Source organism: Polypterus senegalus, chromosome 1, assembly GCF_016835505.1.
Source record: "Polypterus senegalus isolate Bchr_013 chromosome 1, ASM1683550v1, whole genome shotgun sequence".
Lineage (NCBI taxonomy): Eukaryota > Metazoa > Chordata > Cladistia > Polypteriformes > Polypteridae > Polypterus > Polypterus senegalus.
The window spans coordinates 279505151-279531232 of record NC_053154.1 but is presented as its reverse complement, the minus strand read 5'-3'; the positions used below and the strand labels follow the sequence as shown (position 1 = coordinate 279531232).

At 39.8% G+C, this 26082-nt stretch overlaps 1 protein-coding gene across 2 annotated transcripts in view; it reads left to right on the top strand.

Annotated features, from left to right (window-relative positions):
• The window catches only part of sfxn2 (sideroflexin 2), a 58421-nt gene that overhangs the window by 30152 nt on the left and 2187 nt on the right, over window positions 1-26082 (top strand). For both annotated transcript variants that reach the window (XM_039775282.1, XM_039775274.1), the window contains exons 3-11: window positions 15732-15902; window positions 16020-16118; window positions 16227-16302; window positions 16518-16603; window positions 19334-19394; window positions 20984-21050; window positions 21834-21883; window positions 24202-24251; window positions 25048-25095. In XM_039775282.1, coding sequence (XP_039631216.1) covers window positions 15732-15902; window positions 16020-16118; window positions 16227-16302; window positions 16518-16603; window positions 19334-19394; window positions 20984-21050; window positions 21834-21883; window positions 24202-24251; window positions 25048-25095 — 708 coding nt within the window. The remainder of the gene's footprint in view (window positions 1-15731; window positions 15903-16019; window positions 16119-16226; window positions 16303-16517; window positions 16604-19333; window positions 19395-20983; window positions 21051-21833; window positions 21884-24201; window positions 24252-25047; window positions 25096-26082) is intronic.

Here is a 26082-nt window from a genome sequence, read left to right as displayed (position 1 = left end):
TGGAGTGCCGTGAAGCATTTGCAGGGAGTCTATGTGACGTCAAACATACACAATAACATACGCAGGCTCTGAGGGAGAAAGTGCTGACCAAGCATTTAAAAGAATGCGTGCTCTGGAGATTTTATCAAATTAACGTAACAGGCTATGCAAATATCAATCTTCTGCAATCTTTTCTCTCTCTCTCTTTCTCTCCTTATATATATCTACAGTATAAATAAATATATATAATAAAATGAATATATATTTTATTTATATATAATACAGGGTGAGTCAAAATTTTGTTAACACTAATGGTACTGCTATGTATATGCTTATATACAATTTTTGTGGACAATTTATGTGCCACATATGGTACATGTGTTGAACATGATGGCGAACAGGTTGAGGCATTCCTGTAAATCATCTTGCACATATGAAGTGTGTTTTTTGAATAAATTGTTTCCGCCATTCAAATGACTTTTGACTCACCCTGTATATATTGAACATAGTATTTTCTTTGTTAAAGACTCATTTTAGGTTACTGTCTAAAGGAACAGTCGACAGCCTCCAGAAGAATAGTAACGATGGTTATGGAGCACTGCTGCAGATGAACACACAAATGTTCAAGAAATTGAAACTTAGCTCTTCCTACAGCAGTTCTGTGGAGAGAACAGAGTTAATAATATTTATAATAATAATACATTTTATTTATTTGTAGGCACCTTTCTAAACACTCAAGGACACCGAACAATAGACAAAACACAGATTATAAACAAAATTAAATTCCAAAAGTTAAAATCAGACAGAGCAATTGTAATTAAAGAGAAAAAGCAGTCTTAAACAAATGAGTTTTAAGTTTAGATTTGAAAAGTGAAAATGATTCAATATTTCTAAGCTCAGGTGGTAGTGAGTTCCAAAGCTGGGGAGCAAAGCATTCAGTCAAGTGGATGGAGGAAGAGGATCTAAGGGTCAGACAGATATGGAGGGGCAAGGTTGTGGATAGCCTTAAAGGTTAGTAGGAGAATTTTGAATTGAATTCGGAACTGAACTGGAAGCCAATGAAGCTGCTGCAAAACAGCAGGGATATGGTGAATAGTGGGGGTTCTAGTAATGATGTGGGCAGCTGAATTCTGGACTAGTTGAAGCTTATAAATAGATTTGCGAGAAAGACCAAAGAAAAGTTGCAATAATCCAGACAAGAAGTGGCAAGACTATGAACAAGGATAGCAGTGGTGTGGGGGGTGAGGGAGGGGCGAATACCATTAATGTTACGCAGGTGAAAATATGCAGACTGGGAGATGTTATTGATGTGGGACTGAAAGGATAAAGTACTGTCAAGGATGACACCCAGACTCTAAACCTGTGGGGAAGGGGAGACAGAGGAATTATCAATAACAAATGAAAAATGATCAGTTTTGGATAATGTTGATTTTGTACCAATGAGAAGAACCTCAGTTTTGTCACTATTTAATTTAAGAAAATTTTAATAAAACCAGGATTTGATTTCTGCTATGCAATCTGTAAGTGAGGAGGGGGAAAGGAAGCAGTAGGTTTGCTAGTGAGATAGAGCTGGGTGTCATCAGCATAACAGTGGAAGCTAATGTTATATTTAAGAAAGATATTACCAAGGGGAAGGAGGTAAATAATGAAAAGGAGGGGCCCCAGGACAGAGCCCTGGGGCACACCTGAAGTAACAGTGGTGGGTTTGGGATGTGAAAGTTTTAAGATGAACAAACTGAGTGCGGCCTGAGAGGTACGATCTAAACCAATCTAGTGGAGTGTGGGTAATGCCAATCAAAGATAATCTATTGAGAAGAGTAGTGTGACAAATAGTGTCAAAGGCAGCACTCAGATCAGGAGGATGAGAATAGTAATTAAAAAAGAATCAGCTGCCATTAGGAGGTCATTAGTCATTTTTATAAGTGCTGTTTCTGTACTGTAGAGGGGACGAAAACCAGACTGGAACTGTTCATACAGATTATTTTGAGATAAATTAGAATGAAGTTCAAGAATTTTGGAAATGAAGGGTAGGTTAGAAATACGACGTAAATTACTGAAATTAGTCAGATTGGCACCAGGTTTTTTCAGTATTGGGGTTATTGCAGCAGTTTTAAAAGATGAAGGAACAGTACCAGTAGTGAGAGAAGAGTGGATTATAGCAGAGATAAGGGGGACCAGAGAGGGAAGGCAGGCTTTGACTAGAACTGTAGGGAGGGGGTCCAGTTGACAGGTGGATGGTTTAGACTTACAGACAAGATCTGAGATTTCTGAGAAAGTAGGAAGCTGAAAAGAGGAAAATAAGTGAGTTGGCGAGTGAAATTCGAATGAAGTACTGGAGGAATCTGTACAGAGAGACTGATGAATCTTCTGGATTTTTTCATTAAAAAAGGACATAAGGGAATTGCAAAATTCAGTTGAGTAAAGGTGAGAAGGTAAAGAATCCGGGGGTTGTGTGATATTGTCAAGTAGTAAAAAAACAATGACTTGGTGTTTCCTTCATTGGAAGAAATAATGAGAGTATAATAGTTAGATTTAGTTTGGGCAATACAGTCCTTGTAATAAAGTATATGGTTTTTGTACATCTCTTTGTGAACAAAGAGTCCAGTTTTTTTATATAACCATTCAAGTTGCCGGCCTTTGGCTTTCAAAAGCCGAAGTTCAGGCGTGAACCAGGGAGCAGAAAAGGAGAAAGAAACAGAACTAGTTTTTAATGGAGTGACAGAGTTAAGAATATGATTAAGTTCAGTGTTATAGTGTGAGACCAGTTCTTCAGGAGTGGATAAATTATCAATGTCCATAAGGGAATCAATGCTAGAGGAAAGAGAGTCTAAGTTAATATTCTTAATATTACGAGAAGACATGAGACGGGAAAGCTTAGTGTTGGAAAGTGCAAGATTAATATTTGTGGAGCCGACCCGGAAACAGACAGGCAGACATGTTGTAAATCACCACCACACGTATTTATTTACAATTATTTACAATAATTAGGTCACTAAGACACAGTCCAAATAGTGCACAAACCCCAACACACACAGTCATGGCCACAAAATGCCTTTCTTCGGGCCGCCTCCACACTCTCTTCTGCCTCGTCCTGCTTCCATCCGACTCCAGCCTTGATGAGCTCCAGGTGGTTTCCGACACTCCCCCGTTGGCCACGCCCCAGCGTGGCAGAAGTGCCGGCTGTTCTCCTGGCAGCTCACCGGGTGTCCTCCTTAATCTTCCCCCCAGCACTTCCTGGTGTGGCGGAAGTGCTGAGGTAACAGGTCCCCAAGGCATTGGGGCGCCTCCTGGCGGTGACCACGGGCCCCCAAAGCAACCAGGATGGCGGCCCCCACGTGATCCAGGGTGGGTGCAGACCCACATCCGGTCCCTCACGGCGTCCCGGCCGGGTCATTGCCCCTGGCATCCCTGACACATTAAATGAAATAAGAAAGTGATCAGTTATGGGGAGTTCATCTGCAGTACAATCAAGCAGGGCAACTCCAGAACGGCAAATCAAGTCCAAGAAATGTCCTTTGGAATGAGTGGGAACATCAGTATGCTGCTGGAATCCAAAGCTCTCAAGGCAGGATGTAAAGTCTCTAGTAATAGGGACACTGATATTATCCATATGTATATTGAAATCCCCCAGAAGTATTATGTTTGATGAAACAGTAGATAAGTGTGTAAGGAAAACGGCAAAGTTTTTCAGAAAGTCATTATTTGTTTTAGGGGGCAGGTAAACAGTAGCAATAATAGTAGGAATAGGTCCATTTAAGTGACATACAAGAGATTCAAAAGAACTGAAGGTAGGAACAGACAACAGCAAGACTTTCCATTTCTCACGATACATTAACGCGAGACCTCCACCACGGCCAGAGCCACGGGGTTGAGAGATGTAAACAAACCCTGGGGGAGTGGATTCGTTAAGTTGGGAAAAGTTATGGGGTTGTTGCCATGTCTCAGACAGAAAAAGTCAAACTTACGATCAGTGAGGAGATCATGGATGAGAGGCCCCTTGCTCGTGAGTGAGCAGATGTTCAGCAGACCGAAGTTAACAACCGCGTTATCGCATTTATCAACGGTGTTAGCTGACTGGGCTAGGCTGGCTAACACACTGTGGTCAGCAACTCTGCCTTAATTACATCAAGGATTGGACCAGATGCAGTTTATTATTTTCGAATTGTCAGCTTGGATACTCCGGTGGGACCCACGGTGGATGTATCTCCGACGGGGGAGGAATACGATGTCTGGGTGGAGATATAGGCCAGTCAACGGAAGCTCAGACAGGTGAAAGCGGAGTCGGAGTAGCTCAGCAGTGGAGTACTGGAGCAGGCCCATTGCAGGTTGGATAGCGAGCAACAGGAGGGACCAAAGAAACACGAACAAAATAAATATCCCACCAGTCCACAGGTTAAGCAAAGACACAGACAACTCGGATGTCCAGATAACAAAGCCAGGTTAAGTCTCAAAGCAGGGATAGGCCGAAAAATAGTCCATACACAGCCAAATCAGCAGTCAAGCTAGAAGTTAGTCTAGCTTTAAATGATTTAAAAATAAGACTCAATGAATAAATCTGCCCGAAATGAAAATGAAAACAGCTGCTTGGTCCATTAGATTGTAAGTTATTCATAAAAAAGTTAAAAAAAAGAAAAAAAAAAGTTACCAGAGAGCAGTGGCGATCAGTCACGCCCGTGTTAATAGTTAATAGTTTTTATGGATGACAGAGATGACTTAAGCCTTAATTGCTGGCTATCAATACACAAGAAGAGTTTATAATCATGGAATAAGCTATGACTTAACTCGAAGTTCTGTCCTTCTCAGTTAGTAGATGCAGCTGAAATCTATAAATAAAATGTTTACTAGAAATATTTAGCTTACTTCAATTATGTGTTTGTTTTTTAGTTTTTCTAAGAATCTGAGTAGTGTGAAGTATTTGACTGTGTTTTAATATTCCGTTTACTGAAGGACTTCATTGGTACTGTAGTCATTTTTTAGCCATTGCAGAACATGCAAAAGCCAGATGGACATGAACATGCACAATCACACTGTTGCAATGCTTTCCTCCACTAAAGTTGTTTTCATGTTGAAACCGATTTCCTGTTTCAGTTTTTTGTAATTTTACACATTTGGTTTTAACTTTTAATTCTCCTCCATTAGATTTTTTTGCTTTGGCCCACTGCCTAGTGGTTCGGGCATTGGGGAGTAAAGCTGCCAGTTCATTTCATTGGTGACTCACTTTATGACCCAGAATGAATCACTTAATTACCCCATACACTAGCGGTAGAAATATGAAATCAGTCTTTCTATGCCTGTAATAATTTTTTTAAGCTGCTTTGGCCACATTGTCTAAATAATCACCTAATAACTGCAATTAAAAAATTGCAGTTTCAGATAAGCATGTGCAAAATCAAACCAACCATCTGTACTATTCAACAGAGAAATAAACCTTCTAATTGGAGCAATGGGAAGCAAAATACCAACATGATCTTATAGTTAGGAGTAACAAAGGTGTGAATGATGACTATTTTTATTTTTATTTTTTTAAACTGGCAATTTCAAATGGAACAGTTTTGTTGGAACATGTGAGAAATGAACAGACAGGCAAAACCTTTAAAGATGCCTAGTGGTGTGAAACTTGGCCCTCATGGCTAGACATGTTATACCATTCTTTTTTGCCCCAGTTTCTCTGGCCATGCATGCTTCCAAAAATGAGGAAGAAATTAGTTTTGGAGCATATGTTTGCAGTTTTAAATAGGTCCAAAGATGCCCATTCACTTAAAAACAAATGCCATATCTTAAAAGTTATGTCCTCTTTGACAAATTGTCTTTTTTCTTAATCATCACTCTCTATCCTTGCTGTTAAAGAATTATTAAATACTGTAGTTCAAGTGGGATTTCTGTAGATACTCAAGCAGAATAAAACTGGGAAATGATATAGAATTGCAAGGACAATGTGATGCCTTCACTGACTGTCTTTACCAGACCACCCTGGTATCCCCGAGATCCTCAAACACCAAACAAGTTTGATAAACTCCAGTCTCATGAGATGTTTCATTATGTACAGTTTTTATTCCAAAAGATCTAAACCATGTACCTGCAACTGGGGATTTCTTTCTTGACTAATTCTTGGTTTATTATTCCTAAGAGATGTCTTTTCAGCAGTGGTGGACTGTAGCCAGGTGATAGCAGCTGTTATTTCAGGCCATGTTTCAAATCAATTCCTCATTTATTTATTTCCTTTCCTTGCCCAGTAGACGTGCAGTCGCCATGTTAAGTTCCATTCCAGTAAATTAGTGAATATGTGAAGAACGCTATATGTTCCCTTGAATGTGCCTCTCAGCTAAACCTGCATCCAGGATATTTTTTTGTCTTGGCCAGTCAATAATTATAGATATAAGTAGCTAGACTATGTGCGGTAACGTAACATTTTTTAGCCTACTTAAGCAAATTCAGGGTTACAAAGTTGTCAAAGCTGAGTCTAGGAGCATTCGGCACAAGCTAGGCACTCACCCTAGACTGGACAGAACCCACTGCAGAATCCACTCATGCACACATTCACCAGTTTGGAGTCATCAATCCGCCTAATACTGTTCTGTTAGAAAGAGTGAAGCAGAAAAGAAAAACAGGCAAAGATGTATAACCAGGAGCACCAAAACAGTCATCATGCCATGAATCATAATTCTAACTCCTAGTCAAGTTAATTTACAAGAATTCATTGGCCAAAAACACAATCAAAAGTACAATGTGCCCGTGTTTTACTTTTCACTCTGTCAGCTTGGATAAATAGAAGTGTTTGTCATGATCTTTATAACCACAACCCCTTGATGTCACAGCCGCTCATCTCTGAGTCATAATGCAGCAACCACTCCAAAAAAAATGGTGGCAAAAAGAAACAACAATTAATTCAAATTAATTAAATTCCAATTAGGAAAAAAATATCAGAATGTAATTTACAAGCTCCAAAATCTAAAATACATCTGAAAAGGCCCACCAAGTACCACAAGAGAGCCCAACAAAAAAAAAATTAAAAAACTAAACCAAATCATAACAAACACATGTCTCTGGTGGATATGTAAGGAAAACCAGAGTACCAGAGAAAACCACACACCGACATGGGGGGAATGAGCATACACCATGGAGACGACAGCTGAGTATGGAATTTGAGCCAAGGACACACAATCTGTAAGGCAGGAACAGTAACCATTATGCTGCTGGGCCACCCAGAAGGCAGCTTGCCTTTTGCAGGTTTAATTAACTATTCCTGGTCATTTAGAGAGAATACTGTTTCTGAAGCAGACACATACAGTACATACATTGATATTTTTTGGGCCTGACCCCCAGGACACAAGGAAACATGACAGTGCGGTCCTGGATTTGAGTAACCAGATCTTGTTTTCTTCTTCTTCCCCTTTGTATTGTGTGTGTGTGTGTGCACATGGGAGCTGCATAGAAACATAATAGCAAGGCTGAACTATTATCTGCTGTTTGCCCTGCACATACTTGTGCTGAATTGGCAAGGTTGCCTGGGGCTATCTTGCCTGTGTGGGAACATACCAGCTGACAGGCACGAGGTATGAAAAGGTCAGATTTTTATTTGCTTTCCTGTTAATAAACAGACATTCAGGGCCATGCAGGAATGTAGACTGTCCCCGGTAGACCATCTCATACCTTTTGATGACTGACTTATAGGAAAGAACATTTTTAGAACTGAGTTTGGAACAATATTTTACTGTTGGCACAATAGCATTGGTAATTTTGTACAGTCTATTGTTGTCTTTTTCAGAAAATCAATTAGAAAATGAGTAATCTACTTCACAGCTTTTTAGCTGTCTTTGAATTTCTCAAATTTTGTATGCTAAAAAGGTTTCTGTGTATTTCCATGGTGTCTGCGTGTCTCTTTTAGATGGCATCTAATGGTTTCATTTTTAGCTAGTGTTTTTGGCACAGTATAGACAAAGACATAATCAATTCATCTGGGAGAATTTCTGAAGTCTATAGAGAACAGTCATTATTATGTCTGTGAGTATCCATTTCATAAAGCACCTAAACCATTCATTGTCACAGGGCCATTATTTGTACGTATGAGTAATGATGTGAAAAGCAAATCACAGTGTTGTATCAAAGCATCCTTGATTCCTCTTCCACTTGTGAATTCAACAGCATTAGTTATTCACCTGGAATGAGTGGAGACCTCTGTAATTTTGTGTGCAGCTATATGAGTGAGGAAGACAAGTCTGAATTAGCATAAACCACCCTAATTTGGGATTTCTGTAAAAAATGTAATGATTTAATTCAGGAGGCAGAAGTACATAATAAACAACAAATAAAAGATTTGTATCAAATATATGAAATATTAAAATGTGTGATTTAGTTTAAATGTTTAGTCTAAAAATTCTCAATTGGAATAGAAGTTTGTAATTTTTCACGCTCTGAAACAGGTCCGTTGAGGGCTACATCCCTAGCTTTCTTCATCTTCTTCTTTCGGCTGCTCCCGTTAGGGGTCGCCACAGTGGATCATCTTCTTCCATAACTTTCTGTCCTCTGCATCTTGTTCTGTTACATCCATCATCTGCATGTCCTCTCTCACCACACCCATAAACCTTCTCTTAGGCCTTCCTGTTTTCCTCTTCCCTGGCAGCTCTATCCTTAGCATCCTTCTCCCAATATACCCAGCATCTCTCCTCTGCACATGTCCAAACCAACGCAATCTCGCCTCTCTGACTTTACCTCCCAACCATCCAACACGAGTTGACCCTCTAATGTATTTATTTCTAATCCTATCCTTGTCACACCCAGTGCAAATCTTAGCATGTTTAACTCTGCTACCTCCAGCTCTGTCTCCTGCTTTCTGGTCAGTCCCACCGTCTCCAACCCATATAACATAGCTGGTCTCAGTACCGACCTGTAGACCTTCCCTTTCACTCTTGCTGATCCGTCTGTCACAAATCACTCCTGACACTCTTCTCCACCCATTCCACCCTGCCTGCACTCTCTTTTCACTTCTCTTCCACAATCCCCATTACTCTGTACTGTTGATCCCAAGTATTTAAACTCATCCACCTTCACCAACTGTACTCCTTGCATCCTCACCATTCCACTGACCTCCCTCTCATTTACACACATGTATTCTGTCTTGTTCCTACTGACCCTCATTTCTCTACTCTCCAGAGCATATCTCTACCTCTCCAGGGTTTCCTCAACCTGCTCCCTACTATCACTACAGATCACAATGTCATCAGCAAACATCATAGTCCACGGGGACTCCTGTCTAATCTTGCTTGTCAACCTGTCTAACACCATTGCAAATAGGAAAGGGCTCAGAGCCGATCCCTGATGTAATCCCACCTCCAACTTGAATGCATCCGTCACTCCTACCGCAGACCTCACCACTGTCACACTTCCCTCGTACATATCTTGTACAACTGTTACATACTTCTCTGCCACTCCTGACTTCATCATACAATACCACAGCTCCTCTCGAGGCACCCTGTCATATGCTTTCTCCAGGTCCACAAAGACGCAATGCAACTCCTTCTGGCCTTCTTTATACTTCTCCATCAACATCCTCAGAGCAAACATTGCATCTGTGGTGCTCTTTCTTGGCATTAAACCATACTGCTGCTCACTAATCATCACCTCACTTCTTAACCTAGCTTCCACTACTCTTTCCCTGAACTTCATGCTATACACTTCTTCTCCATTCCTCAGGCATCTTCTCACTTTCCAAGATTCCATTAAACAATCTGGTTAAAAACGCCACTGCCATCTGTCCTAAACACCTCCATGCTTCAACAGGTATGTCATCTGGACCAACGGCTTTTCCATTCTTAATCCTCTTCATAGTTGTCCTAGCTTCCTCCTTGATAATCCGTTGCACATCCTGATTCGCTATCTTCACATTATCCAACCTCATCTCTTTCTCTTCATTCATAAGCCTCTCAAAGTACTCTTTCTAGCTGCTCAACACACTCTCTTCGCTTGTGAGTACGGTTCCATCTTTATCCTTTATTAACCTAACCTGCTGCACATATTTCCCAGCTCAGTCCTTCTGTCTAGCCAATCGGTACAGGTCCTTTTCTCCCTCCTTAGTGTCCAAACTCTCATACAACTCATCATACATCTTTTCTTTAGCCTTCGCCACCTCTCTCTTCACCTTGCACCTTACCTCCTTGTACTCTTGTCTACTTTCTGCATCTCTCTGACTATCCCACTTCTTCTTTGCCATCCTCTTCCTCTGTATACTCTCCTGTACTTCCTCATTCAACCAACAGGTTTCCTTTTCCTCTGTCCAGATGTCACACCAAGCACCCTTCTTGCTGTCACCCTTACTGCATCTGCTGTAGTTTCCCAACTGTCTGGTAACTCTTCACTACTACCCAGTGCCTGTTTCACCTCCTCTCTAAACTCAACCCTGCAGTCTTCCTTTTTCAAATTCCACCATTTGATCCTTGGCTCTGCCCTCACTCTCTTCCTCTTCTTGATCTCCAATGTCATCCTACAGATCACCATCCTATGCTGCTTAACTACAGTTTCCCCAGCCACCACTTTGCATTCTTCAATCTCCTTCAGATTGACTCTTCTGCATAGGATGTAATCTACCTGTGTGCATCTTCCTCCACTCTTGTACGTCACCCTATGTTTCTCCCTCTTCTTAAAATATGTATTCATCACAGCCATGTCCATCCTTTTGGCAAAATCCACTATCCTCTGACCTCTGATCATTTCTTTCCTTGACACCATACCTACCCATCACCTCCTCGTCTCCACTGTTCCCTTCACCAACATGTCAATTGAAATCCACTCCAATCGCCACTTTCTTTCCCTTGGGTACACTGTTCATCACTTCATCCAACTCACTCCAAAAATCTTCTTTCTCATCCATTGCACACCCAACTTGCGGGGCTTATGCACTAACAACATTAATCATCACACCTCCAATTTCCAGCTTCATAATCATTACTCTGTCTGACACTCTTTTCATCTCCAAAACACTCTGGACATACTGTTCCTTCAGAATAACCCCTACTCCATTTCTCCTCCTATCCACACCATGATAGAACAATTTGAATCCACCTCCGATCCACCTAGCCTTACTCCCCCTCCATTTAGTCTCTTGCACGCACAATATATCAACCTTCCTTCTGTCCATCATATCTGCTAACTCTCTCCCCTTACCAGTCATACTGCCAACATTCAAAGTTCCTACCCTCAGTTCCACTCTCTTTACCCTCCTCCTCTCCTCCTGCCTCCGGACACGTCTCCCCCCTCTTCTTCTCCTTCGGCTAACAGTTGCCCAATTTCTGCCAGCACCCTGTTGGCTAACAGTACTGGTGGCTGTCGTTGTTAACCCGGGGCTTGACCGATCTGGTATGGAAATTTGTATTGCTGTCTGCATATATGATTTGGCAAAATACACCGGATGCCCTTCCTGACATAACCCTCCCCATTTATCCAGGCTTGGGACCAGCACAAAGAAACACACTGGTTTGTGCATCCCCTGTGGCTGGGCTAGGGCTACATCCCTAGTAAAAGATCAAAAATGACATCAAATTCATAATCACTGACCTAAAATAATACCCTATTTGTAATCACTGACCTTGAAATAACCTAACATGATATGCCACATGCTTATGTTTAAAATTTGTCATTTTTTTACCTTCTGGGAGTGTCTCTTAGAAAGCTGGCCCACCAGGGAAAGAATCAGATATCAAGAATAATATAATTTTTGTGATCAACAACCTCAAAATTGCATGAAATCACTCTCCATGTGCTTATGCAGGGTGGCCCACGAAAAAGTAGCCTGCCTCCCTGGCGAAAAAAGGCGCCCTTCCCAAAGAAAGAAAGAACTTGAAATGCAAAAATCTTTACTCACTCTTTACAGAAAGTGCTGAAAATGATCTCCTTGTGCGTCAATGCATTTTTGGGCGCGCCTTAACATGTTGTCATATACGCCACGCAACTCTGGGGTGCCAATGCTCCGAATTGCATTACGAATATTGTCTTTCAACTGGTGTAAAGTTCTCGGGTTATTAGTGTACACTTTTCCCTTCAAATTGCCCCACAGATAAAAGTCACAAGTGCTTAAGTCCGGCGATCTCGGCCACAATCCTTTGGTGACAATCCTGTCTTCTGTAAATGTCTCCCGAATTCGTGACAGTGACACGTGTGCAAAAATGTCCCGTGTTTCCTTAATGGAACCCGTGAGAATGTACGCCTCCACTATTGCGATTCTTTGTGGAATGGAATACATGTCGCTCAGCTCGTACTCGCACGTTTGCACTACGTCTACACAGCTTTTGTGATGAGGGTAGTCAATCAGCGCGCCACTCTGGCAGGAAGGCGGTGTATTATCAATCCCCCCTTTTTTTTTTTTTTAACTTTTATGAAAAGGAGTGACTTTGGCCTCTTGTATCCAATTAGGGGGTTAACCCCAGGGGTCAATTGATGTAACATGCACATCTTCAAGACCTTCTGATAATTTTTGCTGGAAACAGCTATTTCTTTTCTCTTTATAATAAGGGTGTAATTTTGGGTCTAGGGAGACATCAATAGAGGAAACCTCAAAAATCTTGATGTTTTACATAACTAGACATCAAGACAAGTTGAACAATTTTTGTGGGGATTTTCTCAAACTGGTGAGTTAGGAGGCCCCAGACAAAAAACTGAAGTGATTTCAAAGCATTCATAAGTAATTCTTATTAACGCAACAAATTTTGACAGGCTTGTAGTTGAGTTGTTGTGTAGTCGTCTTTAGCTGCTTAGATAAGAATGATGGGAATGATGCTTTGGAGTGACGAGACAGCAGATATCAACTATTTGGCTTCAGAAATGATGGGCAGCAGTCATTGTTCTAAGAAGCTCTACAGAAGAAAGTCCAGCATGTGAGTTAGTGAGAATTTAGTACTGCAGTAGCTTAACACGGCTAGAAAGATACAAAAGATAAAAACAGAACTTTTATCTTTATTTGGAATTAAAATCTTTTGAAGGAATAGCACAGTGTAGTTGGTCATGTTGTTATGATGGGTAAATTGCTTTCATCGTCCACACATTCTGACCCGTGCCACTGGAGTTAATAGCTGGTTTAATGTTTTCATTTTCTTTTCTAAGTCATGAATTTGAGGTAGTATGCCATACATTTTGATGATGTTTCAGAGTTAGGTGCAGAGGAATAAAAATGTAACAGATAGTCACTATACGGGTAATGACATATAATGACATCCACTGCCAATTTCTCCTTGTCTCTGCTGAGGAATCACTCAGGGTATCACTCCTCCTCATCATGGCTATTCTCCCTGGGCTATCATGGACAGAGTGTAAATATTGGTTACTGGCATTGAAAGTAGCAAAACTGTTAGCTAGCAGCACCAAACAGAGTAACTCCACTCAGCCAGCTACTGATAAGGCAGCTAACGGAGATGGACTTATTGCCTAACGGTGAGTATCTCCCCACTTCACAGCACATGTACTGTTGGTTAAACCTATGTACACCCAGCCTATTCAAATAGTGACCCACAGGCCACATGCGGACCAGAAACAGCCTCCGAGTGGCCCAGCCCATGGTCCTGCCAGAAACGCAGAGAAAAACCGAGATAAACACATTTTGCGAGCCTTCAAAAATTCCTACAATAGTACAGACCATGAATGCAGCACTCTTCATAGCTGACCAACATTCAACCCACAATGCAATGTGTTGTTGTGTGTCTAGAAGTGGTGGTAGTAGTCTATGATACAGTGATTTTTTTTTTGTGTGATGGTACGCACTGTGGCTCTTTGGCCACAACAAGCTGCTCATGGCATTGACTACATATTAAGTGATTCTGTAATCAGTTGTGTGTGGATTCTTAAGTTGTATTCCAGTTTCATCAAGCGAGTGCTAACATGAGTTTTCACAAATGAATCTTAATTGTTATTCCAATGAGGGCCTCATTACCGACAGGCACTGTCTCCACATTTTTCTTCATATGATTGGTTGGCTCTCCACTCACACAGAACGATCCTTCGGATTCATGGCTGTTACAAGGACGAAGATCAGCCATTGACACTCAAAGCAAAGAATGAATTTGGAAAACTGCATTTAATGAAAATATGCAAAAACTAAATTTTTCTTTAAAATTCTATCAAAGTAAGCAGTGATTGCTTTGCGAAATTACATAACTTTTGTGTAGAATGTAGAGCACGTTATTTACCTGCTGTTAATATTTGATTTCAGAAATTCTGTGTTTGTAATTTTACATTTTCAATGACAATATTATGCATGGTGTTATGGCACGCAATAAAGAGATCATGGGTTTGCGTCCCGGGTCCTCCCTACGTGAAGTTTGCAAAGCACTTTGAGTAGTGAGTACAGCACTATTAAAGAATTATTATTATACTTGAAGATTTGTCAATTTCAAATCTTAAACACTATGTTTCTTCACCAACTAAATAAAAACATGTAGCGTTAGGACTCTCAGCTTCTGTATACCTTCACAGTACCTCGAATTTGATCCAAATGCAATGTTTTCATATCGCCATCTTTTGTTTACAAAAAAAAGACACTGTGATTCACACATGTGTTGATTTAAAATGAACCAGTGTTCCCTCGGTGTGCAGGAGACGTTGGATTCAAGTGTGTTAGTTGCTGTTATCACTTGTTACGGGTTTGTGCACCGATAGCTTTAATGGTAAATTTTTATTCTGTTAAATGCACTTTATGATGTGCCCTAGTCATGTATGACTAAAATATTTTTTTTCCAAAGGTAAACGAATGTTATTGCTAATATTGGGCACTTTTTCTGATTTTATGCACCTGGATCAGATGTGAGCAAAATGTTTCTTTCTTAAGAGAAGCACATGTTATTGTTGATACTGTGCACCATTTTGTTTGTATGCACTTTGAGATGTGCCTAGGTCAGTTATTACCAAATTGTTTGCTTTTTTATTTCCAGAGTGGAAAAAAGTGTTGCTACTACCTCAGATTCTGTTAAATTACTGCTTTTTAAAGTTGTTTTTATGCACTTTCTGATGTACCTGTGTCAGATGTGACCAAAATTAAAAGGGAAATAATTAATGAAACATTACTTGTTTTTAAATACATTAATTCTTGTTGGTTTAAAATTTGTCATTATCTGCTGCTTACCAGCTACTAAAAATGTCTGGCCCAGCAAAACTTCTTGGTTTGAAAATCTGGCCCAACCGAATTTGTAATTGGGTAACCCTGGTGTACACTATCCATGGGCAGGACCCCGGAGTCAAGTAATTTATGTGCTCATGACTTTCAGATCTCTGGAGTCGTAAGTAGGACTCTGGAGCCGTAATGGGCCATTAGCATCCATCCATCCAGTCTCTGGTGTTGCTTAAGCAAAAGCACAGAAATTGTAGGCAGACACTGGCATGACTTGAACAGTTAGGTAAGAATTCAGGAGAAATGTTAGGGTTAATTGCCTGTCCTTGATAATGTTTTATTATGCAGGGCACTTTGAAGTACTCGTCATGTTGAAAGGCACTATGTAAAATAAAGATTTTTTGCATGTTTGGGAGGTCTTTGGTTTTATGGTACAGTGACTTGTAAGATTTTTCTCTACACCTGTGTCAGTCTTTCCCCATTTTGTTTAATTCCAACTACTTCATTCCCTTGTGTCTCTGATGTCTAACTCACATGTCCACGGCTTTGAAATGGTGTACAAGTGATACCATATCATTCGCAGATAATCTGAGCAATACCGTGTGATAAGTATCTTTAGATGTCACTGTATTCTGTTTGACTGGTGCCCCTATTTTGTAATTCACAGGGCGGGTACTGTACCACCTGGCACCACAGAAGAGCAGCTTCATTATGCCAAAAAGTTATATGATTCCGCTTTTCACCCAGACACAGGAGATCGCATGAATCTGATTGGTCGGATGTCCTTTCAGGTCCCTGGCGGTATGGCGATCACTGGATTTATGTTGCAGTTCTACAGGTGAACTAAAATTTACAAATTGTTTGGTGTATGCTGTTATATATTCCATTTTGATTGAAAAAACTATAAAAGATGTAAGACAAAATCTGTTGAATCCTTGTTTTCCTCTTCATTCAGAACAGTACCAGCAGTTGTGTTTTGGCAGTGGGTAAACCAGTCGTTTAACGCCTTAGTAAACTACACCAACAGGAATGCAGCATCGCCTATCACCCCAACGTAAGTAATCTTGGCCTAACATCTACACAAGAAGACGTGAGCCACTGTTGTGCTGCAGCTGCTGCGTCTCCTGTTAACAATCCTTGTAATTGTTATTTTGCTTTTCAGACAGATTGGCATTGCTTATTTAACAGCCACTAGCACCGCCCTGGCCACAGCAGTGGGGCTGAACCTTTACACCAAGGTACTAAGACTGAGATATTTCTTAACCAATACCATATACTGTACCCTTCTAGAGACGTGCCTGTTGTAGCCACAGACAGCAGCACTTTCCAAAGCTCTTCTGCCTTTGCCATTTCTCTCATTTCTTCTGTTTTTTATTTTTCATTCTAAGTGACTAACGGCATCAACACTTGCCATGCACTGAATTTTCTGCGTTGATTTCTTGCTTACTTTCAGAAAGCTCCCCCACTGGTGGCTCGGTGGGTTCCTTTCGCTGCTGTGGCTGCAGCCAACTGTGTGAACATCCCAATGATGAGACAGCAGTAAGTAACATGAATTGACACTGCTTTTTCCGAGGTTTAGGTGGGTGGTGTGGGGTGGGGGGTGTTTGGGAGGTGGGAACATGACCAATTTGCCAGTTTTGTTTTGTTTTTTACTTTTTAATTTAAACATTAGACTTTCTTAAAAAAACAAACCACTTGATCTACGTATTTTTTTAATTTTGTCTTTACGGAAGCTGTGAATTAAAAATCACAAAATATAGTGAGCGTCGGTGGGAAGTTTCACAGTGAGTTTGCAGTACAGTTATTAAATTTACTCTTTGGATACCCTTCCTATTAGGGTCTTAGTACCATGTGGATTGTTCCTTATTTAGAAACAGTATTGCATGTTTACTTTTACACTGCACTTTAGGGAGTCTGGCCTACTGACTAAAATGCCGGAGAAGAATAAGGCTGTGGGGAGTTGAGGGAGTTATGTCACTGCACAATAACCTGCCTTCATCCCACTGCTGTCTCTGAATGTGTGTATCTGAGTACTGATTGCCGCCTTTGCCTTGGCTCCCGGAGGACACTGAGCAATTGTTGTTGTTCAAAGAGACAGTAAAGTTGAGGCACATTGTCCAACATGGATAAGAAGCTGTAGCCATGGTGGAGGAAGACACCACAAGGTCTACAACTCATAGTCCCACAGGACCAAGAGTAGAGAGATGCTACAGCACAGACAGTGACATACAGATACTTCCTCACATGACTTATTCATGTGCAGCTCTGTCTGTGGCCTGGGGTCAGCATTTAACCACGTGCATTTCACCACATATTTGGCTCCTCTGAGCATTTCTGATACCAAGCCACTCTCACTGCACGACTGTACGGCACCTGAACTCCTACAGCAAGTCTGTTTTTGGATGCCACCCAAACCCTCCAATACCTGTGAATATCTGCACTGCAGTCCTTTCCTATTATAAAAAGACAAGTATCACAAATTTTGATAAAAAAAGTCCATAAAAACAGCCAAAACAGATTTGCTTTTACAAATTGATGCAAACAGTTCATTCAGCTGCTTCATCAAAAAGCCGTCTTTCTTCCAAAACTTCCTTTTTTCCTTTTTCCGCAAGCTGGGCGGCACGTAGAGGCTCCACCACCTGCTACGATCATCTTGTGTCCATGAAAAGAAAAAATGAATGTGAATGAAATTGTGTTCTGCCTTATAAATTAAAAAAAAAAAATCACATTTTAACAAAGCAAGTAGGTTGACTGATGGTGGCGGTCCAGAGTGTTCACTGTCTCCCTGGAGTTGACACACAATCCAAGTGTTTGCATGGATTTTTTTTTCCTTCATCCAAAACATGTGCATTTTTGATTGATTGGTAACTCAGAACTGGAACACTGCGACTGAGTATGGCCCATCTAGGATTGGATCCTGACTTGCACCTGATGCTGCCAGTATATAGTGTAGGTGGAATTGAAGATGTCAAATTGATACTTTCATCTATTATGCTGTCTTCACAAGTGAGCTTCATTTCATATTAATGCACCCTGTCTCTTAAATTCCCCTTATATCTGTTTGTGGAGTTGCTTGCATCACAACAGTAGGGTTAAGCAGCACAAAACCAAAGAAATTTAGGAACCCTAACGATTCAGTGATCAGTGTACATAGTATGATTTGTCAGCATGACCTACTGGTTATAAAAGTGGGCCACAAACATGTTCTGTTTTAGTTGCCCCCTACTTGGTGGCATGATTGGCACTCCAGCCACTGTAAAAACCTCACACTGTTTAGTGTGGTGCTGAGGTGTCACACTTTGCACGCCAGCCCTCGGATCCCAATCCAGGTGGTTTGACGTATGGTGGGTGTGGCAATGTGCTGTAATCGGTGCAAGCTCCCAACCTCTCTCTCTCTCACCCCCTACTGTGTGATTCTCCATTAGTCACTTACCCTTCTAGGGCAACATTAGTATAATAAATCAGATATTTACAGGACAGGACAAACATGTTTAGGCTAAGAATTGATAACTGTATAGAATTATATTAGAGGGAAATGTCCAGTCTGAGGTATATAGTGTAATTTGACCTGATTTGACATTTTCATTAACAACCGTGGCTTTTTAATTTTCATGTCAATGACATCATCCTGAAAGAGGAATTCAATGATTTGTACTAATACTTAACTGGTTCTTTTACATTGCTATGTAGCTGTGGCATGTGATACGTGTTGCATTTTAAAAACAGCAGAAATATAAATATTGGCTCAAGTTCATTGATGAGTTTGAAGACATTAGACTTAACTGCTGTTATGTGCTTAAGTCTGAAAGATGGCTGAAGACAAACGTATTCAAAAACCAATATTTTGTGGTCATTCCCTGGTAGGTATTAGTCCAGTTTCTTTATTTTTTCCTCTTGTTATTATAAGTAGTGAGGAGCAGAACACAGTAAGGAATCTATTTTCATATGGTATCTTATTTAGATCTTATCTTGCAAATCATGCGGCTTTTCTGTTTAGCTTAGAGCTGCACACTGAGCCAGCACAAGTATTTTAACCTGCAAAAGTGTGATTTATCATCCAACCTGTTAGGTACCAACCTGGCCACCCTGCCTGCTAGTTTTGATTTCTGACTAATTTCAGCACTCAGGGAAGTTAAAGTAGTGTGGTCCCTCAGCCATGCAGCCGTTTTGGTTTGTAGGGGGAGTGAAGAAACTGTTCAGGAAATTAACAGCTGGTGGGGGAGTTGTCTGGATTTTAATGCAGTCTCTTCTCATTTCCCTTTCTTCCAGAGAAGTACTCAACGGAATTACAGTAATGGATGAAAATGACAACAAATTAGGGTGCTCACGGGTTGGTATAATCTCTGTATAGCAAAATTGGTTTTTACAGTGTGTATTTCAAGTTTAATATGCACCTTAATCATTTGAAGAGAGTAAAACAGATTTTATAGTATATGAAACAGTCACATCATTTTATTGTATTTTGAAATTTAAAATTCATTTTGTAGTAATTTATCATTGGGCTGTTTAGTTTGATTAACTTAGGGTCATTACCTGGAAGACTATCTTTTAAGGAATTCTTCACTTTCTAAATCTTGTTCCTCATAATCTATTTTTGGTTTTTAATATTTCTGTTATTGTCATTCTTATTATGTGTGCACATATGTAGATGAGTAAAGAATTGTGCATTTCAGAAACCAGATCCTTAGATCTCCTACATATTCAAATCCAGCATGTTGGTAATAATTTCCAAAATATGTACTTATGTAATATCTCTCTTGATAAACTTCCTAAACAAAAAGTTAAGATAATGTAAATAGGAGGAAGGCAGATGGGTAACAGGAATGTTGTAAATGTGAAAGCTTGCCAGCAGTAGTTACAGAAGTACACGTGAAGTGAGGGGCAGTCCAGACAAACAGATCAAGATGGAGGGTCTCTTTTATAAGCATTTCTTTCTGCATCCCCATATCTTGGATTTAGAATGACAGTGATGAAGAATACATCACTAGTGGTGGCCTAAACCTTTGCTGTGATAGCACACATTAAAAGCACCAGTAACCTTCACTAAACTCTCGGTGGTTACACTGTGCATCATCAAGGGGAAGCAGAGGCATGAATTGAAATTAAACTGGCAAACCCTTTGTGGATGGGGAGTTGCGGATCTGCTAGATGTACAAGGAAAGATTAGAAAAAAGCACAAGCTTGGCTCGGCAAAAAGTAAACGCCTGAAGTGTGTGAATAAAGGTGCCAAAGCAGGCAGACGGACAGAAGCTACCCATGTTTGGGAGGCTGAAATTAATCTTTGTTTTATTGTGAATAATATACGGTGATGGATATTAAAGGAATACTCAACCTATAAGTAGGTATTTTTTTATTTGAAGTATTGCTTTAATGACATGCAAAGCTAATAGAAAACGAAGAGTTGGGAATTCAGAACATAAACTGACATCATCAATCGAAGTATTTCTGATTAAAACCAAGTAAAAATACCCTGCCTTTGTGAATAACTGGATCATTGCAGTGTCACTCTTGAATTTGATTTGCAGTATTAGGGTGTACGTGTAAAGTGTGCAACTGTGACACATAAATCATGTTGAGACCTCAACAGACATGGATAGCTGCTGTTATCTTTTGTGGGCAGGTAGGAGAAATAGATGATTTGCTTCATTTGATACAAGGCTAATGGTGTCTTTATGTATAAGGCATATGCGTATCATCTTTTAAAAGATAATATATTGTGCCATCTTGGAGTTGAATCGTGGATAACATTCTACTGATTGAAACAGTAGTGCTGCATTATTTACCCACTAAAAATTCAGTTTGATTTATCACCTCCTGTCACAACACTCAGTACATTGGAAAAATCAAATACAGTGGCAGTCATTGTGTTAGAAAATGCAGTTACACTTCTGCCTTATATAAGATTTCTTTTTATTATAGAAAGCTGCCGTGAAGGGGATTACACAGGTGGTCATTTCCAGAGTTGCCATGGCAGCCCCAGGAATGAGTAAGTATTAAGAAGAATGCTCAGGCCTTCTGCATCAGTGGGATTTTTTTGGGCTTAATAAATTGCCACTTCTGATTTATGCTTACACATAAGATGTGGAGTGCAGAAGTCAGACTTTAACATCTTCAAAGTTTTATGCAAGTCATGATCTTGACTCCCTGGAGACGTGAATACAGCTGCCTCTCTGCCAGCAGCGTACATTTCATGCCCTGACTCAAACAGTGAGGCATGAAAGAGTCCCGTGAAGACATCTCACTGTGCATTTTAAGGAGGTGAAACAAAGGAAATTGATTTGAAAAGTGTTCATAGGGGTCAGCGCTCCAATGATATGGCGGCATATATGACAAAACCTGAACAGTTTAAATGCAGTGGTTTAGAATCTAGGAGTTTTGTGCTTAGTAGAAAGTGAACGAGACTTGGGATTTTAGTATTACATACTCAAGGATCTAGTTTGGAACAGAGTTATGCACCAGTACTGTGCATTTATTTTTACTTAGTGGGTTATTTTCAAAGTTATATCTGGAAAGATAGTGTTTATAATTTAAAACCAACATAATTAATTCACAGAAACCAAATAAGAAGGGTATAGAATCAATGATGATGTAGTGCTCTTGAATTAAATCAGGCGAGTTTCAAAATGCTATGAATGCTTTGTTTTAAAGTACAGCAGGAAAGCCGTCAGTTTATTGTTGAATAATCTCTTTTAAGGTCACTCACTGTGCGGTGTTCCTTTCTAGTAAGCTTAACATGTTTTTGGGTTTTTTTTTCCTTCCTGATTTCCAGTTATTTTGCCAATTATAATGGAGAGGCTGGAGAAGTATCCTTTCATGCAGGTCAGTAAACGCACTTTTCAGGTTTGTCCGTCTTTTGTAACACACGACACCACATTCTACAGTGAGGCCAACATTGGGTTTACTTCTTCAGTGTTTGTTTTTATTCTGAATTTCTCCTTGCATCTGGTCAGTTGCTTCACTTGTTTACATGTTTTACACACAACAGAGTCTCATGTTTTATGGCGTCATTCTAGGTAAAGAAACACTCCACCCAAAAATAATACTTTTTTAAATATAAATGTCATTTACCTCATGTAGTTTGTAGGGGTGGCAGAGAAGTATTTTTAATGTCATGTTTTCATGCAGAAAACAGATAACAAAGCTTCAGATAGAATGGGAATCTATGGAGACCAACGTCGGATCTCGCATTACTCGTCATGCATAATTCATATGGCAAAATCAGTGCAGTGAATGCAGAGGAAATGCATTCACACAGGGACAAGCTTTTGAACTGGCCAGTGAACGAGAGGAAGAGCTTGTTCCACACATTTCCTCTGTGTACTACTCTGAAGTATTTAACAATATTTTAGAAAAAAATGCACAAGTTTTGTCCATTGTGAGCATATAACAGGATGACTTGACGTGTAGATTATAGGGTTGTCACAATATCAAAATTTCAAACTTTTGACACAATACAAAAATATTGAAATTGATACCATTAAGTATATAATGTAACTCAATTAAACAATAATGAAATAAATTGTAATTCTGTATGCATTGATGAAAATAAATAATTTTAGTCATTAAAGCATAGGAATGATTACACTACAGTAGTAGTCAGTAGCCTTGGTGTTAACCTTAATGCACATTATGGCCCATCCCAAAAACTACAGTTCCCATCTAGCCACATTAATAATCTTATATGGCTGAGGAAAATGCAACTAAACAGGGCCGTCATCAAAATGAATAAAATAGAAATCATCAAATCACAAACACTGATATGCCGAGCAGTGCTATCGTGATACAACTCAAAGGAAAATGCACCACGCTGTATTCATGCAGACCCCAACCATGAAGGGGCCGCCACAGTCAACCAGATCCAATCAACTTTCACTGTAATCTCTATTTCACAATTCAATTTCTACTGTAGTACACCAAGTATATGAGCACATGGAGGAGTACAGCCACCATTTAGGCAATTCTGCACTGAAGATGTATGCAGTGTATGTGATGACCAATAATTTGAGATTTGCACATAATAAAGCAAAGGAAAGTAATGTGCTTTGGCAGCACACTTTGTGATGAGGGACTAAAAATCGAGGGTGTGACAGAGTCCTAGTGCTAAACAGTGTTGCTAACAAATGAATAGCGCAGAATAAAACTGGTCTACAAGTAAAAATAATTGCAAACCCCTTACAAAACACATTTTAACCTGTAGAAAAATAACAAACATCACACCCCTACTTCAAGTTTGCAGATTTGCAACTATGATGAAGGATTCCGCAATTTAGAAAGCTAAAAAGATTACGATATGCAAGCTTTCGAGGCAACTCGGGCCCGTTCTTCACGCAAGATGTAATCAGGGGCCTGAGTTGCCTCGTTTTGCTTGACTTCTCAATACATTCGTAACTCCTGACACGGTACAACACCCTAGCACTACACGCAATTTAGAAATAGATACTGTAAGAAACGTGGCAGCATTTCGAGCCATGCCCATTGGCAGCCCATGGGGTTCACATTTCCTGTTTCTATTTGCAATCCATACTTGGTGATATTTTGATACTTTTGACATCCCTAGTGGATTTTGTAACTCATGTAATGTAAATTTTTTTTTTCTTGGATGTTTTTGATTGTTTGCTGTTGGCCATCATTGATCTCCATATGAAAAACTTGAAACGTATCTCCAGTTGCATGAATACATTACATCAAATGTTTTTCTTGGCCATAACTACAAACTACATGGGCAAATTACATATAAAAAATACAATTTTTGGGTGAAGTATTCCTTTAAGCCTTCTTGTACAATTCTACACAAACAAGAAAAACTGCAGAAAAATACCATACTGAGATTATTTTAGTAGAGCTCATCAGTCAGGATACGGTTAGTGCTGTGCTATGGATATAGATGGTTTAAGAGGTTCACAGAATTACCTCAGTCTGTGTGTGTGATCAGATGAGAGCACCACAGCACCTAAAACAGAGCATTAGGGGATTCTCATTTCAAACTGATTATACAATTATTACAGTGTAGCAGGTTTGGGGCTTTTACTACACCCACTTAGAGTGGGAACCTTTAGGTTTTGGGGTAATTTGTTGAAACATAATGCATTTAACAGTGTATAAAACACTAACAAAGTCTCTTTACTGTGCGTTTATAGAGAATCAAGTTTCTTCATGCACCAATGCAAGTGATGATGGTGGGAGTTTTGTAAGTACTTTTTATTGTTGGGTGTATATGTATTGCTCAAATCAATCAATCAACCAACTGCAGTGTGCTGTTTGAGCAGCAGAAAGGACTGTTCCCCTGAAAGCAGACGTTATTGAGGGTCTGTGAACATCTCAAACAGTACTGTATAAGCAGACTCCACTACACTTACTCCGGTCACCATCTCTTTCACTCTTTCCTGGTCACTCAAAGCAAGAACCACTCAGCATGTGATCAGTTCATTTGCTACTGCAGTCACTCACAACGTTTAATTCACTCCTCTATCCCCACATCTCCAAACACCATCCAGCTTAAAATGTGGTTTACTTTTGAAGACTTGCCTTATCCTGACCTACCAATTCTACGCATTGTTTTATTGCGTTGTGTATTTATTGTTTTTGTGCACTGTGTTTTCTTTTCCTGTTGTTGCTAATAATGTCAAACTGTTAAATGATGTCATACTGTAAGTTATTCTCTCAGTTGTTTTGTAACATTACATCCATGGCTGTGACATCAAGACAAATTGCCTGTAAATTTGTTGCCTGGTAGTAATGTTCACTTCAGTTCAGCAATTCCCAAGACAGTATAGCATTACTGTATACGATAGTTACTTTTATTATTAAATTCTCTTTGAAATTTCACAGTACTGCTAATCATTTTAGAAGTTGTGTAGGTCAGATACAGTACCTGCAGCACTACTGCTCCACTACCCCAGCCTTTTCAGTTACCTCCGACTCTTTAAGGGTTAGGAGTCGCTTCTTTCAATTTAAGGTTTTGGTTTTTATTTTCTTTTTTGCAGCTTGATCTTCATGGTGCCTGCCGCCTGCTCTCTTTTCCCTCAGAGATGGTAAGACCACTTTATTTAATTAGTTAATCAGTACAAAAAGCCTTTGAATTTGTGTTTCACTGGCTTGCAGCAGACCATGTATGGTTATAAATCCATTTCGTGTTACACAGTCAGATCCACGTGTTTGGCATCCACAATTCTGATCCACCGCATTTTGAATTTAAAAATATATATAAAATATTCTCAAAAAAGAACCTTCCACATTTCCGCATGCAACACTGCTCACGAAATCCACACAAGAAACAAGATGTGCACACCAATGCTGCTGTGGCTAGGCATGGCATACCCAAGCCCAGTCAACCCTCAGTCCTGCTGTATCAGCACGTGTGTTCGCTTCATGCACCCAATCGTCTTTAAGCTTTATGAAAGTTCTGAACTTTTTTTTTTTGCACATCAGTGGGGGGATCCTGGAACCATAAACCCACGGATATGGCAGGCTGACCTGTAATTACAAATTCTGAAGGCTCTGGCAGGTTCCAGTATAATGTATTCATGTGCACTTTTCAAACTGAAACTTTTTTTTTTTTACCAAATAACAAACATATTGACGGTTAACCATTCACACAAATGTCCCACTTTTTCTATTAAATGCTCTGGTAACACTCTGCAGAATGTTACTCTAGGAGATTCAATGGCTTTTATTTAAAAGTACAACTTCTTATTCATGTTGGGACATAGCTTTATCCTGTCCTGGCTATGTTTGTATCACCCTATCAATGAGGCTGAACTACACAACAACCTGGTAATACTGTTAGCTAGATGAACTTCACAAACACAGACTTAACCTACAAGTCCTTACACAAAGACATTACCTTTAAGACTCTTATCCCTCAACATAAAACCACATTTCCCGTTTCTATTTGCATGCACTGATTTGCAGTTTCAACACATTTATACAAATGTTTAGTATACTGGTAAAAAAATGTTTAAAGCCATCCTGATAAAAGAATTTCATCTGGTATGACAGGTTTATCGCCCGTTGCTACT